Source organism: Hyperoodon ampullatus (genome assembly GCF_949752795.1).
Source record: "Hyperoodon ampullatus genome assembly, chromosome: 13".
Taxonomy (NCBI): domain Eukaryota; kingdom Metazoa; phylum Chordata; class Mammalia; order Artiodactyla; family Ziphiidae; genus Hyperoodon; species Hyperoodon ampullatus.
The window spans coordinates 62213524-62239049 of NC_136926.1; the positions used below are offsets into that span (position 1 = coordinate 62213524).

The window sequence follows — 25526 nt, forward strand, 5'->3', positions numbered from 1 at the left end:
ATTTTAAAAATTAAAATGTTTGCACACTACTCTTTTATAAGCCATGTTTGCTTAAATATACAACAATTTCTCACCAAAAACAATTAGCATCTGGAGCAGTGTGCATATCCCGTCCAGAGGTAATGAGACACTCAGACCTGGAGCGCCTGGGAAGCTTTTTGAGCCGTGGCAGGACCAAGTAGTGTTTTAAGATAATATATCCACCACCAGTGGGGAGGTGGAAAGGGATGTGAGCTGGCCTGGACAGGGGAGGGCCTGGCCCAGAGGGAGAGAATAGACTGATGCAGACAAAGACCCTCTAAGGGAACTCTGATGGCCTGGTAATTTCTGCAGTTGGGATGGTGAGGCAGGGGCTCAGTACACAGCACATGGAAGGGTCATCCCACTTGAAAAGTGTCAGCTGAGAACAGTGTGGTGCGCACCCCTGAATGTCCTTCCAAACACAAGCTAGTATCTAAGGTGAAGATCAAAGGTCTGCTCTCTTACCTCTGCCTCACATAGACTCCTGAGACTTTCAGCTGAGGGCCCTGGTTAAATTCCCAGCTACAGGCCCCAGCCCTGGCCCTGAAGGAGAGGCCAGAAAGATACAGCCCCCGGCACGCTGGCCACCAGCCGTCTAACCCCAGACAGTCTGCTGATGGCCCAGAAGAGTTTTGCTGCCTCCTGACTCCCGTCCCACCCACCTGACCTTCTGGCCCCAGTGAGTCAGGCTCCTCTGAGCCCAAATCAAACTCATTGGGCTGGAGCTGCCAAGAAAAGCTCTGAGCCACTCCTAACAAGAGGCAGCACTTGGCCAACCTCTTAAACAACTGGCCCTGAGAAAGGCACCTCTCACCTAGGCCCAGTGGCCTGCCTGGCCCCTTCCTTTCTTCTCCAGCCTATCTGTCCATTGGCCTCCCTGGGGATGATCCACCAGGCCATGGGCCTCTTCTGTCCCCATTCCAGCATCCACTGAGCCCTGCACAGCTGATTTCTCCCTTTCAGCAGCTGTCCACCAAGTTCAGGGATCAGCAGAGCCCCTGGCCTAGGGACCCAGCCTGACACAGCAAGGTCCTTCAGAGCGAAGTCCCTGCCTTTGATCCTGCTGTCACTGTGATCGTAGCAAGACAGCAGAGAGTCTGGGGGCCTTGTCTGCTGAGCCAAATCAAAGGAAGCTCAAGGGGTCTGCCCTAGAGAAAGGAAGGTTTGGACTCAATCTCTGAAGTGCTCTTATGTGGCACAGGGAGTGCGAGCATCCTGTGCCAACATGATAGACAGAAGCAGAGCCCGCGATGGGTAAAACTCAGGGGCTTGATGTCAGCTCCACAGACCCAAGGGTTTCCAGTAATCAGAGCTGTTCACAGTGAGAGCAGACTGCCTCATGGGGTTGTGGGACCCCAGCCAACAGTCAGAGGCACTAAAAAATGGACCTTCAAAGTTTGAGAGAGGCAAAGGATATCCCTTTCTGTCTTACGGTTGAAGAAATTTATGGAAACTCTCCCTTTCCATAATTGTATCAATTGTAAAGTCTTGGGCAAAATTAATCAATTCAGTAAATATTTTGGAAAACCTACTAATCACTTTTCCTTCTCCAGGACACTGCAGCCTCAGTAACTCAGTTGGGTGGAAGATGACGTAAATGAGGCCATTTTAGATTCAACCCCCATGACAGGGTCACCGGCAGACTTAAACCCAACAAGCCACAGCGAGGGAGAGCTTCAACTGTGCACTGATTCACACCAAAACCTCAAGAGACCCCTCAAAAAAACAAAACAGAGGGGCTTCCCTGGTGGCGCAGTGGTTGAGAGTCTGCCTGCCGATGCAGGGGACACGGGTTCGTGCCCCGGTCCGGGAAGATCCCACATGCCGCGGAGCGGCTGGGCCCGTGAGCCATGGCCGCTGGGCCTGCGCGTCCGGAGCCTATGCTTCGCAACGGGAGAGGCCACAACAGTGAGAGGCCCGCATACCGCAAAAAAACAAAACAAAACAAAAAAACAGAAACCCCTCAATCACAGGCCCTTTCCTCTCATAATTTCAGGAATATGCCAGGGAGGGTGCAGCTTCTCTCCACTGGGCAGAGGCATGTTTTTACATTGCTACTGGAAACAGTCTTTTAGAGAAAAGAGCTAGAAGAAGAATTTCAAAATTAGTACAGTAGAGTGGAAGCCACGCTTTCTGATGTTGGGAGGTGAAATGGGGTCCAAGTATATGGACTGAGAACTCACAGTCTGGCTTCTAACACCCAGCTTCGCCTTGGTTGCTGGCTGACTCCGGCTCCAGCAGGCCCACAACTGGGATTTCCTGGCACAAAACAGGTGTGTATTTTTTCAGGCATTTCCTTGGCTGGAGTGCTCGCCTGCCTCTTGCCTGCTCAGCCAAGCCCTAACAGGAAAGCCTGGGCTGGTCTCCCTGAGGCAGGGAGGCTGGGGAACTGCCCTGTGCTTCGACAGCCGTCCCTGCACCCCCCCCACCCTGCCCCACTTTCCCTCCACGCTGACAGTCTGCCGCCTCTCTCCCTGCCTCTCTACCACCGCAGCTCCGTGCCCCCTGGGGTAGCCTAAGGGCACACAGTAGGTATTCAACAGGGAGCTTCTTACAAAGAGGAAGGAGGGCCCAGTCTATCTGGGGAGCCCCCTTGCGGAACGTTGAGGCCTGGCTTTTTGGAGAGACAGGAGGCTGATCCAAACAACCGTTTCTGTCCACATTTCTGAGGGAGAAGAGGAGGTGCGGGCGGCCAAGGAGAGCGTTCTCACGCCAAGCAGATAATTATGTGTTCTTGGAAGCAGGTTTCATGGACTGGCTCAGAACTGAACTGGGAATGGGCTCTGAGGGCTGCCGCCTTCTGACGGGACATGGCTCGGGCAGCGATTTCACTGTCCAGTTTTAACAAGTGGCCAACGCCTTATGGAAACTTTTGAAAGGCGTTCTGTTTCAGACCAGCCAGCTTGCACTTCATCTGGTTGCTTTAGCCGTCTTTCCCTTCAATTTGGGAGCACACTGAGGGAGGAAAATAAAAATCACTGAGCACCTACTGTGTGCCAAGAACCAAGTCAGCAGTTTCACTGTCCTAAGAACCCGTGAAAGAGGGAGAGACAGAGGCCCATGCAGCACCTCCCGGCAGAGAAAAGAGTGAAGCTGGGCATCTCAGCTTCCACAGCCTTTCTCTTTCCAAACAGTGACCTTCTCTTTACAAGGCCATTTTTGCTGCATGTCTCGCCCCTACCCCAAAGCCAAAATTCCCCCATTTGAACAGGATAAACATTCCCATGGCAAAGGAACGCTGTGTTCCCCAGAGGAGATGCAATCACGTTGTTCCTGCCGAGGTTATGTGGGCTTATGAAATAGGACACTGGGCTGAGGGCCTGGCCCCGGGCTGGAGGGCTGCCTGCCTCCCCCGCCTCCCCCAGCTGTGCCCTGCAAGGCAGTTGGAGTAATAGAAGGAGCCCAGGGTGGGAAACTGGGTCTAATCTTGACTCTGCAGCAAGCTGGTGGCTTCCCTGGGTCTCTGCTCCCTGTAGCCACCACAAGGCAGCAAGTTTGCTTCAGAAAGTGCAGAGAGTTAATCCACGTGAGAAACAACTCTTGTTTTGCTTTCCTAGGCCTTGATTTCTCCATCGGTAATTGGGAATATTATCTGCATACAGGAGGGACTCAAAGGAAGAGAAGATGGAGCCTTTCTGGAGACACTCTGGAGAGTACTTCCATTGTGCAGTCATTCATTTTTTCCATAATCATTAAACATATATTGAGGGTTTATTATGTGTCAGGCTTTCTGCTGAGCAGTGCAAATACAGAAATCAACAAGGTAACAGGTCCTGTTCTTAAAGGGCTCCTAATATATACACACATTTTTCATCAAAAAAATATATAAATGTTTGAAGTCCCGCAGTTAGAAAACAATTCCTACTCCTGTATTCCTGAGCCGCATCACTATGATTTTTTTATCATATTTCCTTGATTATATAATATACCTCTTTCTCATTTTAACATTTCTTAAATCAGGGTGTAACCTGCAATTTTAATTGGCAGCATTTTCTTCTTTCTTGGTTACAGAAAAAACAATGATATATCTTACAGTTGATAACATCTTAGATTCAATGAAATATGCTTGGGGAAAAAAGTTATTTTTCAACTGGATTTTTAATGTAATTCACAGCCACTGAATTTAATACACGATTTTTCCAGAACATTTCTAGTTCATTCAGATATATAGTGTCATTCAGATCGTGTGTCTAGATATCTCACTGCCCCTCACGTTTTCAATTAGGTGACTTGGAAGGAATCATACCAACAGGCTGGGATGCTGTATCACCTCTTGGCCACCAGAGGGAGAGAGTGCATTGGGAAGGGACCGATTCTCAGGCTTGCGGGCTTTCCCTCTCCTAAACCTTTCCAGGGTGCCCCCTCCAGGGCAGTCTGAAACTCACTGAAACGCCACCTGCAAAGTCAGAACAGAGGAAAGGCCTTTCAGAATAGAGGAAAGGCCCTCTTTCAGAGCCATGGAAGAACGAGAAAGAGGAGTTGGTGGGATCTGAATGATGTTTGCTGACCCATGCTAAAAATCACCCATGGTTTAAATGAGCTCTTCCTGGGAATGAGAACAAGTGCTAGACACAGCAGAGTTTTGCCTCAAAGTGCAGAGCTGGTGGGCAGCCCCACACCTTCTTAAACCATTCAACACCTGAGACCCACGGTGATTTGTAAAGTGCCCCCACTCTCACAGTTACCTGTAGCCTTCCACCCTTCCTTCCCCCTTTTCTTCCTTCCCTCCTTCTCCTTCACTTAGCTACTTATTTATCGAATACCTATTATGTGCCAGGCTCTGTGCTAGGAGCTGGGATACATCAGTATAAGGAAAAATACTGGGTCCCATGAGAACATGTGACAGGAGACCATCAGGGAAGGCATCACTGATAGGTAATAATTGACACAAAGGGAAAAGTAGGAGTCACCCAGGTAAAGAGTGAGGGAGAAGACTTCCAGGCAGATGGACCAGCATTTACAATGACCCTGAGGTAGAAAGTGCTAGAAGGAGGACAGTGTGGAGCCCAGAGATGAGGGGCAGGAGAAGCACAGGGCGGGCTAAAGCATAGACGAACTTGGTGATGCAGAGCCTTGAGCACCATGTTAAAGATGTGGCTTTCCCTCTGTAGCCATTGAAGGGATTTAATCAGGAAACACATGAGTAGTTTTGAGTGTTAATAGGACGACTCTGACTGCCTGTGGAGCACGGCTTGGAGGAGAAATCTGAGAAGAGGTAGAGGTGATCATTTGAGAGTTATTGGAGAAGTGACAAGAAGTAATGGCAACCAAGTGGTGATACTGTACGTCAAGGTGTATCTTAGAGATAGAATTACTGGATTTGGAGAGCGGAAGAGAAGAGAGCATGAAGTTTGACTCCTGAGTTGTCTGAAGGAGCAGCTTGGAAGGGGGAGGGGACTTTTCCTGGGATGGGACACTTTGAGGGAGGAGGACAGGACTTGGGAAGGGAACATTATGAGTTGTCTCAGTGTATTAAGTTTAAGCTGCTTCTGGAACATCCACATGCAAGTATGAAGTAAAGAATTAAATCTATGAATCTAGTGCTCAACACTGGGCTGGAAATGTTAGATTTGGGAGTTACAGGTATGTAGATGGAAGGTTAACCCATGGCAGCACGGACCAATGAGGAAACCTCTAGCTCATACTGAGATGAGACTGTGTGCAGATCCAAAACCACCTCCCAAAGAAGCAATGAAGTCAAAGTCAAGGAAGACGTAATTGAGCTGGAAGAGGCCAAGGAAGAATGGCTGAGACAGGAAGAGGAGAAGTACAGAACCAACAGGGGGCAGCCGGACTAAACTGGAAACTAAGGACGCTGGGCAGAGGTTGCTCTAAAACCAAGTCTTGGCATAAGCCCTGGCCCAGTGGTGAAAGGAAAAGGAGCCCCCCATGGAGGGACCGGTGCACATAGCCTCCGAGAGATCATAGCAGAGCTGCTTACTGCTCCTGGGGAAGGGAAGGCGGCAGGAGCTGGAAAGGGCACTGAGAGCAGAGGGGAGAGAGGAGGCACTGCAGGCCAACTGTCAGCAATATAAGCTGCACAGCAACTAAGAAAACAAATCTCTTTAGACCCCCATTTGGTTGGAAGACCCAGATCCACATGTATGTGTCAAGGGGAAAATATATGTACAACTAATTACCACAATAAGAGAGTACAATGGACGATATGAAAGGTAGAGAAAAAATATTTTAGCGATCAGAAAAAAAAAAAAAGAGATCTAGTCTAACTGGGTGGTCAGGGAAATCTGCACAGCAGAAATGGACTTTCTTCTGGGCTTGGAAGAATGGGGGGATTTTGAAAGGTACAGGTCACGTGGGTTGAGGAATGGCTTCAGGCCCCTCTGGTAGCCCAAGAGACTGGAGGAGTAGGTCCCTTGTGTCAGGACAGACCTCAGTCCTCCTGGGGCCTCCATCCAGCCTTGGTCAAGTCCCTGAGGCCCCATCCTGACTCACCTGCTCTTTCCCTTTTCTTTCACCAGTCACATGATCCATGAGTGGCCGCCGCATGGAAGAGATGTCTGACACTCACATTCACAGCAGTCCTCTCCTGGCAGAGCCTCTTTCCAGCAGACAAAAACTCTACGAGTCAGAGCTTAACAGCCCTAGCTGGCCCTCAAGCCCCCAGGATACACACCTGGCCCTGCCCCTCCTGGAAATGCCTGAAGAAAAGGTGAGGAATGTCCCTCCCAGGGTGTCTCCCAGGTGGATGGTGGGAGGAAGAGTGTAGAGAGATGCTCTCCCAGCACATGGGACCTAATGCCATGGAAGTGTCACCGCTGGGGAGATTCTGCCCCTCCCATACGTGCTCACACCCACAATCAGCCCTACTTGGCCTTAGATGGAAAATGTGGCCCTGTGTGCGACATGATTTTAAGGACAAGTAGACAATGCACACACACACATACCAGTCTTCCAACCAGTCCCCAAAATCTTTCCCCTTTATACCTTCTCCCTTGAATTACTCTACTATCTCCAAAAGGAAGCCCTCATTCAAACACAGGCCTTTAGCACTCCTTGGACCCAGAAGCACCAAGGCAGCCTGGCTAGCTACAGATTCAGTGGAAGAGGACCCAAGACTGCTTAGGTTTTTTAATGAGATGTAATTCAGGTACCATAAAATTCACGCCTTTAAAGTATACATTACACTGTTTTTTAGCATATTTACAAAGCTCTGCAAATGTCATCATTATCTAATGCCAGAATATTTTTATCACCTCAAAAAGAAAATCCATACTCATGAGCAGTCAGTCTTCATTCCATCCTCCCCCCAACCCCTGGCAACCACCAATCTACTTTCTGTCCCTATGGATTTGCCTACTCTGTACATTTCCTATAAATGGAATCATATAATATGTGGTCATTTGTGGTTGGTTTCATTCATTTAGCATAATGTTTTTGGGTTCTTTCAGTAGATCATTCCTTTTTATGGCCAAATAATATTTCATTGTATGAATGTACTGTATTTCATTTATCCATCAGCTGATGGACATTTGGGTTGTTTCTGCTTTGAGGCTGTATAAGTAGTAATCCTACTATAAGCATCTGTGTAGAAGTTTTTGTGTGGACACGTTTCTATTTTTCTTGGGTATATACCTAGAAGTGGTATTTCTGGGTCATATGGTAAATCTATGTTTAACATTTTAACAAACTGCCAAACTGTTTTTCCAAAGTGGCTGCATTAGTGTATATTCTCACCAGCAATGTGCACATCGTGCCACTACACCTCCTCACCAAAATGTGTTGTCTTTTTTGTTACAGCCTAGGTGAATGTGAAATGGCATCTCATTGTGATTTTGATTAGCATTTCCCTAATGGCAAATGATGTCGTACATCTTTTCATGTGCTTACTGGCCACTTGTATATCTTTTTTGGAAAAATGTCTTTTCAAACCTTTTGCCCATTTTAAAAATTGGGTTATTGGTCTTTTTATTGTGGAGTTGTAATCATTCTTTTTATATTCTGGATATTAGACCCTGTCCAGATATATAATTTGCAAATAATTTCTCCCACTCTGTAGGTTGTCTTTTCACTTTCTTGATAGTGTCCTTAGAAGCAGAGTTTTTAATTCTGATTAAGTCCAATTTATCTATTTTTTCTTTGATTGCTTATGCTTTTGGTGTCATATGCAAGAAACCATTTCCTTATCCAAGGTCACAAAGATTTACTCCAATGTTTTAATCTAAGGGTTTTATAGTTTTAGCTCTTACATGTAAGTCTTTTATCCATTTTGAGTTCCCTTCTGTATATGGTATTAAGTAGGGGTCCAATTTTAATATTTTACCAAGTGGATATCCACTTGTCCCAGAATCATTTGTTAAGAAGATTATCCTTCCTCCACTGAATTGTCTTGATATTCCTATCAAAAATCAATTGACTACAAATGTATGGGTTTGTTTCTGGACTCTCATTTCTATTGAACTGATTTATATGTTTATCCTTATGGCAATACCACACCACCTTGATCACTGTAGCTTTGCAGTAAGTTTTGAAATCAGAAAGTATGAGTTCTCCAACTTTGTTCTTCTTTTTCAAGATTGTTGTATCTATTCTGAGATCCTTAAATTTCCATATGAATTTTAGGATGCAACTTTCAATTTCTGAATAAAAATAAAAAGGCAACTGGCATTTTGATAGCGATTGTGTTACATCTATAGATCAATTTGGAGAATATTGTCATCTTAACAATATTAAGTCTTCCAGTCCTTAGACATAGGTTATCTTTCCTTTTATTGAGTCTTTAATTTCTTTCAGTGATATTTTGTAGTTTTTAAGTGTACAGTCTTGCACCTCTTTTGTTAAATTCATTCCAAAATATTTGATTCTTTTTCATGCTGCATAAATAGAATTGTTTTCTTAAACTTATTTTTTGATTGTTCATTGCCAATGTATAGAAATAAATTTGTTTTGTATATTGGTTGTCTATCCTGCAAACTTGCTGAACACATTCATTATCTCTAATAGTTTTTTTGTAGGTTCCTTAAGGATTTTATGTATAAAAGGATGTTCCATCTTCACATAGAGATAGTTTAAATTCTTTCTTTCCAACATGGGTCCCTTTTGTCCGTTTTCTTCTTACCTAATTCCTCTGGCTAGAACTTCCAGTACAATGTTGAATAGTAGTGACAAGAGCACACATCTCTCTCTTGTTGCTGATCTTAGAGGGAAAGCATCCAGTCTTTCACCATTAAGTTTGATATTAGCTGTGGGTTTTTATTATTAGGTTGAGGAACTTCCTTTCTATTCCTAGTCTGTTGATTGTTTTTTGTCAGGAAAAGTTGCTTAATTTTTCAAATGGTTTTTCTGTGTTTATCAGGATAATCATGTGAGTTTTTTTCTTTATTCTATTAAACAATCTGTTGATAGTTTTTATAGGTTGAAACAGCCTCAAATTCTTAGAATTCTCTTTTGGTCATAATCTTTTTTATATCCTGCTTGGATTTGTTTTGCTAGTATTTTGTTAAGGATTTTTGCATCTATATTCATAAAGCATATTGGTCTATAGTTTTCTTTCTTGTGATTACTTTGTCTGGTTTTGATATCAGGATAATAGTAGCCTCATAGAATGTGTTAAGAAGTGTTCCCTTCTCTTCTACTCTTTAGAAGATATTGGTATTAATTCTTTAAACATTTGATGCAATTCACAAGTGAAGCCACCAGGACTTGGGGTTCTGTGGGAAATTTTGGTTTGGTTTGGTTTGGTTTTTAACTAATTCAGTTGCTTTACTTTGTTATGAGTCACTTCAGATTTTCTATTTCTTCCTGAGTCAGTTTTCGTAGTTTGTGGCTTTCTAAGACTTTATACAGTTCATCTAGGTTATCTAATTTGTTAACATACAATTATTAATTTCTTTATATTCCACTTCCTTATAATCCTTTCTTTTTCTTTAAGGTTAGTAGTAATGCACCCTCTTTCATTTCTGATTCTAGTTATTTCAATCTGCTCATTTTTTTCTTTGTCAAACTAGTTAAAAGTTTGTCAATTTTGATCTTTCCAAAGAACCAACTTTTCTTTCCTTCTACTTGCTTTGGGTTTAATTCGCTGTTATTTTTCTAGTTTCTTAAAGTGAAAAGTTAGGTTGTTGAGATAGTTCTTCTTTTTTAACATAGGTATTTATAATTACAAATTTCACTCTACTCACTGATTTAGCTGCAGCCCATAAGTTTTGGTGTGTTGTGATTTTGTTTTCATTCATCTCAATGAATGAAATATTTTCCAATTTCTCTTCTGATTTCCTCTCTGATCCATGGATTATTTAGGAGTGTGTTGTTTAATTTCCACACATTTTCCAAATATCCTTCTATGTTGGATTTCTAATATCACTCCATTGTGACCAGAGAATATATTGTGAATGATTTCAATCCCTTTACTGATATTTTTATCAGTAAAAAATGTTTTACTTATTTTATGGCCTAGCATGGTCTATATTGGAGAAGGTTCCATGTGCACTATAAGAGGTATATTCTTCTATTGCTGGGTGAAGTGTTCTATAGATATGTACTAGGACTAGTTAGTTTATAGTGTTGTTCAAGTCTTCTATTTCCTTGATCTTCTGTCTAGTTATTCTATCCATTTTTTCAAGTGGAGTATAGAAGTCTCCAATTATTATTATTGAGTTGACTTTTTCCTCCCTTCAATTCTGCCAATTCCTGCTTCGTGTATTTTGGGGCTTTGTTAAGCATGTAAGTGTTTATAATTCTTATATCTTCTTCATAGATTGATCCTTTTATCATTAAAATTGTCTTTCTTACTCTCTAGTAACAATTTTTGTCTTAGCAAAAGATCTATTTTGCTGATCTTAGTATAGTCACTCCAGCTTTTTTTTTTTTTTTTTTTTGGTAACAGTTTGCACAATATACCTTTTTCCATCCTTACAATCTATTTACATATTTGAATATAAATTGTGTCTCTTGTAGACAAGATATAGTTATATAACTTTTTAAATTCTGTTCTGCCAATTTCTTTTAATTGAAGCGTGAATCCATTTATATTTAATTTATAATACTGATAAGGTTACTGATAAGGTAGGATTTATGCCTGCCGCTTTGCTATTTGTTTTCTATGACCTTTTTCTGTTTCTCTATTATTTCACTATGTCATCTATTGTCTTAAACAGATATTTTCCAGTGTATCATTTTAATTCTTCTCTCATTGTTTTCTATATGTTTCTAGTTATTTTCTGAGTAGTTGCCCTGGATATTACAATTAAACATCTTAATTTATAACAATCTAGCTTGGATTAAAACCAACTTAATTACAATATTTTCCAAAAGCTGTGTTCCTATGTAGCTCTATCCCCACCTCCTTTGTGCTGTTACTGTCATACAAATTACATCTTTATACATTGTATGCCCACCAATACAGACTTACAATTGTTTTATGAAGTTGTCTTTACATCAGAAGGGGAAAAAAGGAATTACCAAAAATACATTTATACTGTCTATTATATTTACCTATGTAGTTACCTTTACTAATGCTCTTTATTTCTTCTTGAGATACTGGTTTCCTTCTTAGTGTCCTTTCATATCAGCCTGAAGGACTCACTTTAATATTTCTCATAGGCAGGTCTACTAGCAATAAATTCTCTCAGGTTTCATTTATCTCAGAATGTGTTAATTTCTCCTTCATTTTTAAAAAACTATTTTACTGAATATAGAATTCTTGATTGACAGTCTTTCTTTCAGCACTTTCAGTATGTCATTCCACTGCCTTCTGACTTCCATGGCTTCTGAAATTGGGTGTTCATTCTATTGAGGATTTCTTGTATGTAATGACTTGATTCACTCTTACTGCTTTCAAGAGTCTATACAAAATTACTCTTGTCTTTGATTTTTAATAGTTTATGATATGTCTAGGTGAAGATCTCTTTGAGTTTATCCTACTGGAAGTTTGTTGAACTACTTCGATGTGTCTATTACTGATTTTCATCAAATTTGGGAAGTTGTCAAATATTCCTGCCCCTTTCTCTCTCCTTCCCTTCTGGAATGCCCATTATGCATATGGTGGTACACTTGATGGGTCCCACAGGTCTCTGAGGCTATGTTCATTTTTCATCTTTCTGTTTTCTTTCTGTTCCTCAGATGGGACAATTGCAATTGACTTGCCTTTAGGTTTTCTGATTCTTTCTTCTGAGTGCTCCAAGCTGCTGTTGAGCTCCTCTAAACAAATTTTTCATTTCCATTTTTATACCTTTCAACTTCAGGATTTCTATTTGTTTCTTTTTTATAATTTCGTGTTTATTGATAATCTCTATTTAGTGAGATTGTTCTCATATTTCTCATAATCTCCTTTAGTTTTTAAAAATGGTTTTCTTTTATTCCCTGATGATATTTTAAGGTGATTTAAAATCTTTGTTTAATAAGTCTGGCCTTCCTCAGGGACAGTTCCTATTGATTGCTTTATTTCCCTTGTCTCATACTTTCTTGTTTCTTTGCATGTCTCATAATTGTTTGTTAAAAAACTGGATGTCGGGCTTCCCTGGTGGCGCAGCGGTTGAGAGTCCGCCTGCTGATGCAGGGGGCATGGGTTCGTGCCCCGGTCCGGGAAGATCCCACATGCCGCGGAGCAGCTGGCCCCGTGAGCCATGGCCGCTGAGTCTGCACTCCGCAATGGGAGAGGCCACAACAGTGAGAGGCCCACGTACTGCAAAAAAAAAAAAAAAAAAAAAAAAACTGGATGTCTTAAATAATGTGACAACTCTGAAAATCAGATTCTTCCCTCTCCCCAGGGTTTGTCGTTGCTGGCTTGTTTGTTTAATGGCTTTTCTGGACTACTCCTGGAAAGTCTTTATTCTTTTGTCATTTGTAGCCACTGAAATCTCTGCTCAGTCAGCTTAAAGTTTAATTATGGGACAGAGATTTCCTTAAATGCCTGGGATCAGTAAGCTTCTCAGTCTTTGCCAAGGAGAGCTGTCTGTGTGTTGGGGCATCTTCAACACTCACCTAGGCAGTTTTCAACTCCACCTAGCCTTTAATTTCTGCTTCCATAGAGATTCAAACTCAGCCAGAGGTGAGAGCTTAGGGCATTCTCAGGTCTTTCTTGAGCATACACGCTGTCCTGGGCATGTGCAAGCCCTACACATGCATGAGGTGTTCTAGATTCACAGCAATATACCCAAGCCTTTTAAAGCCCCCTTTGGATATCTCATTCCCCAGTTTTTCCTTTTAAGCTTTTTGATTAGCTTCTTGTTTTCCTCAACTGTTATCCACCACCTCCGGCACATTTTTTTCCAGTGTTCTCATTGCCTTAATGGAGGAGAGAATTTGAGGAGGTCCTCACTTCACCATTTCTACTGACATCTTCAAGACATTTAAGTTTTGATGCAGTGATGAGGTTAGAGAAATCTGTAGACCATCAGTATACAATAGTAATATAATATGAGCCACACATGTAAGTTTAAATTTATATTAACTACATCTTAAAAAGTAAAAAGAAAAAGAAAGAGGTGAAATTAATTTATTTTATTTTTTATTGAAGTATGGTTGATTTACAATGTTGTGTTAGTTTCAGATATACGGCACAGTGATTCTGTTATATATATAACTATATATATATATTATTGTTCAGAGATATATATATATATGCTCTTTTTCAGATTCTTTTCCCTTATAGGTTATTACCGAATATTGAGTATAGTTCCCTGTGCTCTACAGTAGGTCCTTGTTGGTTGTCTGGTTTATATATAGTCGTGCGTATGTGTTAATCCAAACCAACCATCCCTCCCCCCACTTCCCCCTTGGTAACCATAAGTCTATTTTCTAATTCTGTGAGTCTATTTCTGTTTTATATATAAGTTCCTTTGCATTATTTTTTCTTTAGATTCCACATATGAGCAATATCATATATTTGTCTTTCTCTGACTGACTTCCTCATCTAGTATGATAATCTCAAGGTCCATCCATGTTGCTGCAAATGACATTATTTCATTCTTTCTTATGGCTGAGTAATATTCCATTGTATAAATATACCACATCTTCTTTGTCTATTCATCTGTTGATGGACACTTAGGTTGCTTCCATGTCTTGGCTACTGTAAATAGTGCTGCAATGAACATTGGGGTGCATGTATCGTTTTGAATTACGCTTTTCCCCATATATATGCCTAGGATTGGGATTGAAGGATCATATGGTGGCTCTGTTTTTAGTTTTTTCAGGAACCTCCATACTGTTCTCCATAGTGGCTGCACCAATCTACATTCCCACCAACAGTGCAAGAGGGTTCCCTTTTCTCCACACCCTCTCCAGCGTTTATTATTTGTAGATTTTTTGATGATGGCCATTCTGACTCGTGTGAGGTGATACCTCATTGTAGTTTTCATTTGCATTTCTCTTATAATTAGTGATGTTGCACATCTTTTATGTGCCTTTTGGCTATCTGTATTAATCAGGTGAAATTAATTTTAATAATATATTTTATTTAGCCTAATATATATGAATACGTATATTATTATTTTAATATTTAATCAATATAAATTATCACTGAGATCTTTTACACATTCTTTTTTCGTACTAAACCTTCAAAACCTACTTCGAGCACATCTCAGTTCAGATTAGCCACATTTTAAGTGCCAAGAGCCATATGGATACTATATCGGAAAGCACAGTTTTAGAGCAAGGAGTCCTGACCCAGGCGTCCATAGACAAGATTGACAGGGATATGAACTTGGATGGAAAAAATAATTTATCTTTATTTTCACTAACCTCCAATGAACTTTAGCATTTACTTCAATTATAAAGATAAGCAAAGAACAACAGCTGTATTAGTAGTACCTGAGATTTTTGTCATTGTCACATGATTGGGTTCCCCCAGAAAGCTGACCTTGAGATGGAGAGTTGGATGTAAGAAGTTTACTGGGGTGTGTCCTTGGGGTCAATACTTGTAGAGAAGTAAAGGCGGCAGAATTAGGCCGAAGTTGGGCTGTGATGCAGTCACAATAAAGGCCTCAGGTGAGCCTACGGTGAGTTCTGGAGCTAGAATGGCCCTATAGAGTTGTCCTGAGTTGTTATCCCACATAGTCACTCATCAATACTTTAAAATTATAATTGGTATTGGATCTGCTGCCCCTATGTGCATAGCAGGTTTTTTTTAAAATACTGTGATAACTGCATTTCAATATAATTGGTTTTCATTGCGATCTTATTTATTTTATTCATTTACAAACATTCTGGAAGGAAGTCCACAGGCCTACCAAACTGCCAAAAGGGATCCATGGCACAAAAAGTTAAGAACCCTGCTATGAGGAATGTTTAGAAGTCCTGGGAAGAGCAGGCCTGCATAGGGCACTCTAGACAGCATTGCACAATGGACATTTATTTGTCTCATGATCCTCTATCTTTATCAAAAAATCTGACAATCTTCCCTACCCCCAAATGCCCCTGCTCTCAAAAAGCTATATTATTTGATGTTTTGTCATGGCTTCTCCTTAAAGGATCTTCGGTCATCCAGCGAAGAAAGCCACATTGTGAAGATTGAAAAACCCAATGAAAAGGGTAGAAGAAGAGAAAGTGGGGTAGCCCCTCAGGGCTCTTCGGGCCAAGGGGGCATCAGCCTCTTTCAAGCTGTGGGCTACCTCACAGGCGAGATGAAGGAATGCAGGAGCTGGCTGAAAGGTAGGCCAATGCCCAGGGCAGAAGCAGCCAGACCAGGCCAGAGAGCCAGCCCTCCCTCTGGCTTGGACTGAGGAAGTTGCTCCCACACTCACCCATGGCAGGGCCCCCACATTTGAGGTGCTCCAGCTCAGGGCTGGCTCTGGGTGGCCGTAATGTATCCTACTACCTGAATTCCCATGGTTTCAGAATTCAGTGCATTCCACTGATTTTAGTTCTTTGCAAATTCTTCACTCCTACATGGAATAGATATAGGACAACCACATTAGCAATGTAGGAACCATTTTCAAACAAACTGAATGGCCATTCCTTCACTTATTCCACAGCCATTTTTTATGTGCCAAGAAAATATTGGCCTCACCCTCCCCAATGTTCCAGATTCTTCCCTTTTAACATCATTCTTCTCCTAGTTTCCCTAAACTAAATGTTGCAACAAATATCTCTAACATACCCTCCCCCACCTGCCCCCCACTTGTATATGTTGTCCTGGAAACCAAACCAGAGAATGAAACAGAATGCATGTCAATACTCAATGCCAATATATAACTCAATACTGATTTCACAGCTGGGCTAAAATCATTTCTTTCCCAGCCTTTTTTTCTCCAGACTATATTCTTTGCTGCTCAGATACCAGCCCTCAACTGAGTCATACAGCTCTACACAAAAAGAGTTTCCTTCTCTCCCCACCTCTTCCTTTGGACCAATAAATTTCCCTTGGAATGTTCCTGGGGCTTCCTTACCAACAAAGCCGATGGCTGGAATAACATTAAATTGGTCTCAGCATGGTGCCTCAGTCTGTATGGCAAAACTGACACCACTGTGGACTGATTGTCAGGCCACGCAGAGATTCAGGCTGGGCGCCAGACTGAATGAGGGAAAATGTCCTGGCTAGTGCATCTTTGTCTACCTTGGTTGCCTCACCAATCAGTGGCCCAGCAGGGAAGCACAGGCTGAACACTGCTGATGACTCTGCCTATCTCTTTCAGATAAGCCCCTGGCCTTCCAGTTCACAGACTGGGTTCTGAGGGGGGCCGCTCAGGTGATGTTTGTCAACAACCCTCTCAGCGGGCTCATCATCTTCATAGGGCTCCTGATCCAGAATCCCTGGTGGACAATTGCTGGGGGTCTGGGGACAGTGGTGTCAACTTTAACTGCCCTTGTCTTGAGCCAGGACAGGTGAGTTCCTCTCTCTGAGGGTCTTGGGTTCTTGGGGTAGACAGGTGGAGAAGTGTTTACTTGAGTGACCTTATTCTAGTATCAGCCAACCACAGTCTCCTGAGTATCAGCTTTAAACATGTCACTGGAGTTCTTTACACAGTTAAACTTCTCCTAAGTTCACAGCAAGTGACAGTACCAGGCTCCATCTGACTGTAGAGACTTCTGGAAACACTCGCTCGAAGGCAGGGGCAGAGGAACACTTAAGCTGCTCTTCCTTCATGGAGCCTACAATCTAGTTGAGGGAGGTAAGACTAACAGATAAGAAATGTCTCAGAATAATACAAGACAGTATATACAGGAGAGCTCAGAGAAGGCAGACCTCATTAAGTGTTGGGAAGTTTAGAGAGGGCAGCCTTGAGCTAGTAACATTGATGTGGGAGGGAGGAAGGCGAGAGGAGAGGGCAGTGAGGGCGTGGGGGGTGGCATGGAGAAGGGAACAACAGGAGCTGAGAGGGGGCAGGTTGGGTCGGGGGGGGCAGCTCTGCACCGGTGGTCACAAAGCCCAGTGACAACAACAAGTGCATTTTAGAGAACGGGACCATTTCCTCAGACTTTGCCATATGTTATTCCTATGGTTCCCAAACTTTCCTGATGGCCAGAAACACCTGGAGTGATTGTTAAGAAATGTAGTTTCTCGGGCTTCCCTGGTGGCGCAGTGGTTGAGAGTCCACCTGCCGATGCAGGGGACACGGGTTCGTGCCCCGGTCTGGGAAGATCCCACATGCCGCGGAGTGGCTGGGCCCGTGAACCATGGCCGGCCTGCGCATCCAGAGCCTGTGCTCTGCAGCGGGAGAGGCTACAACAGTGAGAGGCCCGCGTACCGCAAAAAAAAAAAAAAGAAATGTAGTTTCTCAGCACCACCCCAGTCCCCCTCCCTCCCAGAGATATTCCCATTCAATGGATCTGGAGGTGGGCCGTGTTTTAAACAAGATTCTCCTGGGTAGTTCTGATGACCAGAGAGGTCTGGGAATGCCCAGAGTCTCCAAACTATATTTTGGAGACTCAGTTTTTTTTTAAATTTGGCGGTCACCACTTCATTTGTAGATCACGAATTTTTAAAAACAGGATTTTTAAAAATTAAAATAAAACAGATTAGAGTAATCCATATGTAGTAAAGGTAAATATTTTGTGAAATTTTTGTTTCAATCATGTTGGGTGTGTGGGGGGGGTGGGAGTGTGAGAGAGAGAGAGAGAGAGAGAAACTGGGCCATACTATAAAATATGAACACATTCCTTCCTTACCATGGGTACTGTCAAATATTGAAAAGCACTGTCGTGCCTTGTTACCTGTGATCCTTCCTGCCACTTCACAAGGCAGACAGTGAAGGTTAGAGGGTCCACATTTTGCAAGTGAGAGAAAGAAGGCTAGGAGGAGTAAGGTGCTCACGGAAGGAGCCACAGCCAGTGGATGGCAGGGTTCAGGCTTGGACACGTGACCTGCGTCTTCTAGGCTGGAGGTCAGTGATCTCCCTGGCACGTGGACAGAGTGGACAGCAGAGCCAGGGGCCCCTGGTGACCCCAGAGCCTGGGGAGTGATCTGAGTTGCTTGTGTTATAACCAATGCTGCACTTCCCCACCCCCACCCCCCGACATTCCAGCTCCACCAAGGCACAGGCATGGGTCCACTTGTCTCCCATGAGAAGTGTCAGTGCCCCTCTAAGGTGGCCTTGGGGGACCTCGCCAATTCTAGCTGGGAGGCCATACGAGATCAGATGAATAAGAAGCTGAATTCTTTGGGGTGTAGAGCTGGTAGGTGACAGAAGAAATGGGCTCCAGCCAGGATTTGTGTCTCTGTTTCAAGCAGTGGGTTCCCTATTCCTTGCTGCCACTCACCTATAGCCTCACGGAGAGCTGGCATAGAAATGGCCTCTGGCAGGGTCAGCTCTTGTCCTACTGTTCCATCACTGTTCACCAAAACTCCCCTGAGGTGAACTCCATCCAGCCCACCTACAGGTCACCTTCAAGAAGTCTGTGTCCCTTCCTGCTCTGACAGTCTAATTCGCCAACTTCCCTCCTGACCATAATCCACTGGAAAACTTGCCAAGCCATTCAAAGAGTTGCTCCATGGACTCTTTTTTTGCTCCCAGTTTTATGAGGGAAACACACACATTCCCTGCCTAATCTTCCCAAATATCCTGATTAAGAATCTAAGACAAGTGTGCATTAGCTAAAAACCCAATCCCTCAGCTTGGTTTCCAAAGCCTTCCCTGACGGGCCTCACCCAACCTACCATGTAGCATCACACTCTTCCCAACTGAGCACTTTTGCTTCGGCCTAACTAATCCTACCCTTCCTGCAAATCCCTCCTCCTCCAGGGAGCCACCCCTGACTACCCCAGTGCTCTCTGAACCCTCCTTTCTCTCTGAAAAACCACAGAACTTACCCCCATACTATCTTGGATCATTCTCTGCTTTCTGAGTCTTCTCTCCTTGGCTATGTTCAGAACAGGAAGTCCATCTCAGATGTTCCATATTCTACCACGGTGCCTAGAAAAGATTCCAGCCTCATTGCTGGTAGGTCGGTGCCATGTTCTACATCATAGGCTCAAAGCTCTAGGCACCCTACATGACATGTGTACATGCACATCCTTCTGAGGAGCCCCAACTTCACCACTGTCCCCAGTGAACCACTGGTGCAGCTGCATATCCTAGTCATAACCTCTACCACCCCCCTCCACCATCCGACTTGCCTACCCCCAGAGCCCCTACCTCTTCTCCTTGTCCACCACTCCTGCTTCCTCCCACCCCCACTCCCCAACCCTTACTTCTACTATCCCACCCCCACTAGCCCGAGACAGCCCTTTACCACTGCAGCCTCAAGCTCAGCAGCATGATGCTGCAGTGTCCTGGTGGAACATGGTCCTAATGAAGGTCTTTTGGGCATTGAGGTTGAACCTAATTTTATATTTTTGATGGTCAGGGCAGGGATGGGGATGTGAGGCAATGGGTCTCCTTTTGACAATCAAGCCAGAATCCACCAACATTTTGATAGAGAAGGGTTCTGGGAGGGGACTCCCTATGGGGAGGGGCAGCTATGGAGGCAGCCTGTAGATGTCTCCCTAATTTTACCTCCCCTGGATTCCCTCATTTTATTCCTGCTATTCCTATACACCCAGCCACTGGGGCTGAGGTTCTCCCCCAGTATGGGTCATCAGTCTCTGCTCAGTTTGCCTGAAGCAACTGGTATTAAACTAAAAATGTACTAAATTCTAACATGGAACAGAAATGAGAAAATATAGAGAAAATGCAAACACACTTAAAAATAATGATTATTCCCCAAGCACGGGTTTCTCAGGTAGTTATTCTAGTCCTGAGGAGATTCTGAACTCCAGTGGTCTTCCCTGCCACCCCGTTCTTTCTCAGCCCCCTGCCTGCCCCCAGCTGCCCCATATCTTCCTGGCCTTGGAGCAGCTAAAGACCCAGCTGTCCCATGTCCCATACAAGTGTCCCCACACAAGTGCCCCATGTTCAGCTTTTCTTGTTGGAAACTGCCTAGAGATGCTCTCCCACCCTCTCCCCTGCTCTCACTCCCCTAATCTCACTGAGCTGATCTCCTGGTCACTCCAGAGCTGAAGGTTCCCCTATTCCACACCTAAGCTGTGGCCTCTGCCAGGCAGCGGCCTCCTCTGGCTAGAACTCCCTTCCTCCACCATAAGGCACCACGCTTCCAGGTGCCTCTGCCTACAAAACAGTCAGCATCTGTGGTAGGATTTAACACACACTCACATCCATTCATCAACTGCTTGCCTAGCATGCTCCGTGCACCAGACACTGTTGACTGTTGTTGACACTGTCATCAGATCAGCTTTGACCTCATGCAACTTTCAGTGGAAGGCAGGGCAGACCACAGCACACAGAGCTCATTCTCTGCAGTGGCCTTGCAATGTGATTTGTCCAGGCCTGTGCCTCAGCCCACTCCCCTCTCCCCTTACCCAGCAGAGAAATGGGAAAGGTCAAGGGCAGTGTTTATGTGGATCAGGAAGAGAAGTCTAGGTGCATACAGGCAACTCTGATGAAGCAGAAGGAGGCTCAAGCTTGGGTTCTGTGGTGCCTCTGGGCCCTCCTGCTGTGCCGCGGGGAGGGACGTGGGCATCACAGCGGACTCGGCTTGTGCACCCTGGGGCTAACTTCAGAGAGGGGGAAAGCGGCCAAATTCAGATGATTACAGTGTCACACAATGCAGTCAGAGCACACTCTCTCCTCCTCCCTGCCTCCCTCCTTCCTCCTCCTGTCCTGTCTCTTTCACACACACACACACACACCCTTTCCCTGTGACACACCTCAGGTTTCTCTTAGATTTCCCTCTATATCAAGCAGTCTAGACTCCCCTGAGAAGCACAGGGGAGCTTAGACACAAAGTGCATTATTTAATTCTAGATCAGTAAGGGTAATCAAGGTGTGTGTGTGTGTGTGTGTGTGTGTGTGTGTGTGTGTGATCTAGAAATGTGCCGGCAGCTGTGTGACTACCCTATATTCATTGACTAAGCTGACTTTTTTCTGTGAGCACCAGGAGGAACAGACCCAGTAAGTGCCAACAAATTCACACAGTACCTCTGTTTTCAACCCCAGGACCGCCATCGCCTCGGGCCTCCATGGGTACAATGGGATGCTGGTGGGAGTGCTGATAGCTGTGTTCTCCGAGAAGTTAGACTACTACTGGTGGCTTCTGCTTCCTGTGACCTTCACAGCCATGTCCTGGTGAGGTACCTCCTTCTTTCTGCTCTCGGACCTACAGGGCCCCAAGGTGCTGTGTCTGACACTGTTGTGGGGCCCAGTGTCTTCATAGTCAACCTGGTTTGTCTCTGTCTTGCAAGAGTCCATGAGTTGAGTTGCAACACAAGAGGATCATTTTGAGTTTGGAATAACATGGAACTTTCAAAGAGCAAACGCTACATTTTTTTTCTGTGCTGATAACCTCCTCTGAATGATAGGCTTAGTAATAAAGGCTAACATTTACTGAGTATTTTCTACATGCCAGGCACAGTGCTAGGCAAGGGAGGACTATTACTGTCCCCAATTTACAGAAGGGAAGGCTAAGGCATGCAGAGGCTATGTAACCTGTCCCAGATGATGAACCCAGAGTCTGCACTATTCAACTCCAGCCTACATGGGAATTGTCTATCCCGTGGCCTAACCAAGACCCAAAAGCTGAAACTCACTTGTGATAGAATCAGAGAGCTTTCCTGAAACAAAATGTCTATATTTAAAGCATAGTATCTTTGAACAAGAAGCATCAGTTGAGGTCTTGCTGTGCATTTGCCTCATTTTTCAGAAGGAATAAAAGTCAAGATGAAGGGTGTTAGGAACAAATAGCCTTTTACACATGTAATGCTCAGTTCACTTGAACCTACAGTGGGTCTATAGCGTCAAAGGGTCTGGTCGCACCCACTGTCACATGGTGGCAGGAAGCCTGAGGGGAGCCCATGTCCCCCAACCCCTGAACTCTACCACTCTCTGACATGCCAACTGATTTTTAACATCTTTCTTTGGTTTCAAAGTCTGGAGTTACTAAAACCAGTTAGTTGAATTTAGTTTAAGTGCTCTTCCATTACTTTTTAGGAGTGTTTGCAAATAAATTACTACATTAAGCATTCTGGGCAATTTACATTTCTTCTTAGGATTTCTTCGTTAATCTATCAGGACAAAATGCTAACACAGTCATTTCTGCGGGGATTTCCTTAATGTCCCCCACACGCCACGCCTGAGGGGGAGGAGAACTTGTCTTCATTTGCATACATTTTGTTTATAACTACATAGATTAAGCCCCTCAGACACAGTGCACTGGGTGGCAGTGTGTCTACCGTGCCCCCATCCCCACCCTCACTTCCCAATTTAAAGTGGAAAAAAAAAAGAAAAAAAACATTGGGCCCCTACGCTGGCTGAGCTCTGTGATACTTCCCCCGGCATTTCACGAATCCACTCATGCAATCCTGGAAATCCAATCCACAGTGCAGGTCCTAAGTACTGCTGGAGTTATCCAACAAACAAAAATTTGCTGAGGGCCTGCTATGTGCAGAGACTATTCTAGATGTCGGGGAGAGCTGTGAGCAAGAGAAAGTCTCCATCCTCTGGGACCTGACATTCTTCTTGGCAAAGATAGAAATAAACTCATCAATTGTTCAGTAAAACGATCCTTTCAAGATATGATAAGTGCTTTGAGGGAAGCAAAATGGGGCAAACGGGACAAAGAGTGATCCCAGACTTGGGTGGTCAGGGAAGGCCACTTTGAAGAGGAGACATCTGAACTGTCACCTAAATAAGAAAGTACCTGCCATCTGAAGATCTGTGTGAAGTATATTGCAGGCAGAACCAGTGGCATATGCAAAGACACCAACTGGAGAAGCATGATGTGTTCAAGAAACAAGACCAGAGGGGCTGAAGCCTAGTGAATGAAGGAGCGGTGGCAGGAGGTGAGGGCAGAAGTAGATGATGGCCAAGGCCCATACACCTTGTGGGTCTAGTAAGCCTTTCTTTTAATTGAAGTATAGTTGCTGTACAACCTCATATAAGTTATAGGTGTACACTATAGTGATTCACAAATTTTAAAGATTATACTCCATTTATAGTTATTATAAGATTGGTTCTATTCCCCGTGTTGTACAATATATCCTTGTAGCTTATTTTGTGCCTAATAGTTTGTACCTCTCCAGTAAGCCTTTTGATTTTTACAACAGTGATGAGAAGCAGTGAAAGGGTTTTAAGCAGAGGAGTGATAGGATGTGGTTTAAATTTAAACAAATCACTCTGCTGGTAGTGTGGAGAATGGATTTTAGCTGGAGCGGGAGTGGATGCTAGAAGCATAGTTAGGAATCTGCTGCAATAACCCACAGAGGACAGGAATGCTTTGACCAGGGTGATGTCCATGAAGGTGAAGAGAAGTGGTTGGGCTTGGGGTATATTTTAAGGAAGGTAGTTGGCAGGACTTTCTTGGAGGCTGTGGAGTTTGGGGGTGGGGATGAAGGAAGACTCGGTGCGCTCCTATAATTTGCCTGAGCAGCCGGGTTGATAGAGGAGACAGAAAGAAAAACCAGTTGCTAGTGAGGGACAGGACACAAGTCAAGAGCTCTGTTTGGATATATTAAACTTCAGCCTTCTGAGTAGAGATGCTGAGAAAGAAATGGGATGTGCAAATCTGGAACGTAGTGATCTGGTCAAGATTAGGAAGGCAGAAGCATATAGAAGATATTTCATCCTTGAAACTAAAGGTTATCACCCAGGAGGAGAGGATTCAAAAAGAGAAGATCCAAGACAGAGCTGTAGGATCTTCCAAGATTTAGATGCCTGGCAGAAGAGCGGAAGAACCACTGAAGGGGACTTGAGAAGGAGCAGCTAGAGAAGCAACTAAGTGCAGCGTCGTGGTAGCCCTGACAGAAAGTGTTTCGATCCAGGCGGAGGATCCAACTGTCAAATGAAAGGAGCAGAGAATGACCACGGCAAGAGAGATGTCATCGGTGAACTGGACAAAAGCCATTTCTGTGGTGTGGGGAGAACATCCACCTGATTGGAGTGGGTTTAGGAAAGAATGGGAGTAGAAAAATTGGGGACAACCAAGATAGACTCGTTTTGAGGAGTATTGTTGTGCAGGAGGCAGAGAAAAGGGGCAATATTTGGAGCAGAAATCAGAAAGGGGGAGGATTTTTAAGGTAGAGATACTAGAACACATTATGTATTTATGAGAGTGACCTGGAGAAAAAGGAGAGGTTGAAGCTGCAGGAGAGAAAGGAGAGAATTGCAAGAATGAAGTCTTTGAGAGACTGGATCCCAAAGTACAAGGAAAAGAATTGGCCTGATAAGGGAGCAGGGACACTTCCATTACATGAACAAGGCAGAGAGGCAGTGTATGTGGGAACAAAGCAGTCGGAGTATGAATCTTATGGTCGGGAAAACGAAGCATTTCTCGTCTTGTCATTTCTGTTTTCTTAGTGGAGTAAAGCAAGGTGGTTAGCTGAAACTAAAGGGAAGCAGAAAGTGAAGAATTGAGGAGAAAGGAGAAAATGCAAAATTGTTGTCTCAGCAAGTTGGAGAGTTAATTTGCTAGGGACGTATAGTAGGGGTTTCAGGCAGTCTTAAATGCCCAACTGAGATTCATCATACTTAGTTAAAAGTGAACCAATCAGCTGCATCACAAGTTCAAGTTTTGTCCTGCAGCTCACTGCCTGTGGGAGATGTAGAGTGTTGGTTGCCAGGTGGATGGCCCTTTCAGGGGAAACTGAGGCTAAGGAAGGTTAATTTCCTAACACAGCTCACTCAGCCCGTAAGTGTAGGAGTTAGGATTTGCACCTCGCTCCATCTTTCTCCAGAATCCACTCTCTCCCCAAGGAAGACACCAGGAAGACAGAGAACACAGTCAACTGAAGGTTTCATTTTCACATGGTGGCTCCTAGCATAATTCCAAGTACTTCAGCTGAATTGCTATATTCATAGCAGCCTCCTCTTAGAAGGTTAATTAAAGCATATATTCTAAATGTTATCACAGCCCAGGATACATCGTGATGTACATTGTAATGATCCAAAGGCAATACATGACATCTTGTAAAGATAAGATTTTGTTTAGTTTCCTCGGTTTAAGAAACAAGGAAATATATAAATTATTTTATAACCTTTTCTATAGAAAACAAGTTATAAGACTTTTAAATTTTGTTTCCCAAAGATGTAGACTTACATTGAACACCTTGTTTCCAGTCC

General features: G+C 43.9%; 1 protein-coding gene across 1 annotated transcript in view; it reads left to right on the forward strand.

The window, feature by feature from the left end:
* Positions 1-6535: 6535 nt before the first annotated feature.
* The window catches only part of SLC14A2 (solute carrier family 14 member 2), a gene marked incomplete at both ends in the record, with an annotated part of 56851 nt that continues 37860 nt past the window's right edge, over positions 6536-25526 (forward strand). Inside the window, 4 exons of the mRNA XM_079717628.1 lie at positions 6536-6691; positions 15447-15627; positions 16611-16800; positions 21411-21539. Of these exons, the coding sequence (XP_079573754.1) occupies positions 6536-6691; positions 15447-15627; positions 16611-16800; positions 21411-21539 (656 nt within the window). The remainder of the gene's footprint in view (positions 6692-15446; positions 15628-16610; positions 16801-21410; positions 21540-25526) is intronic.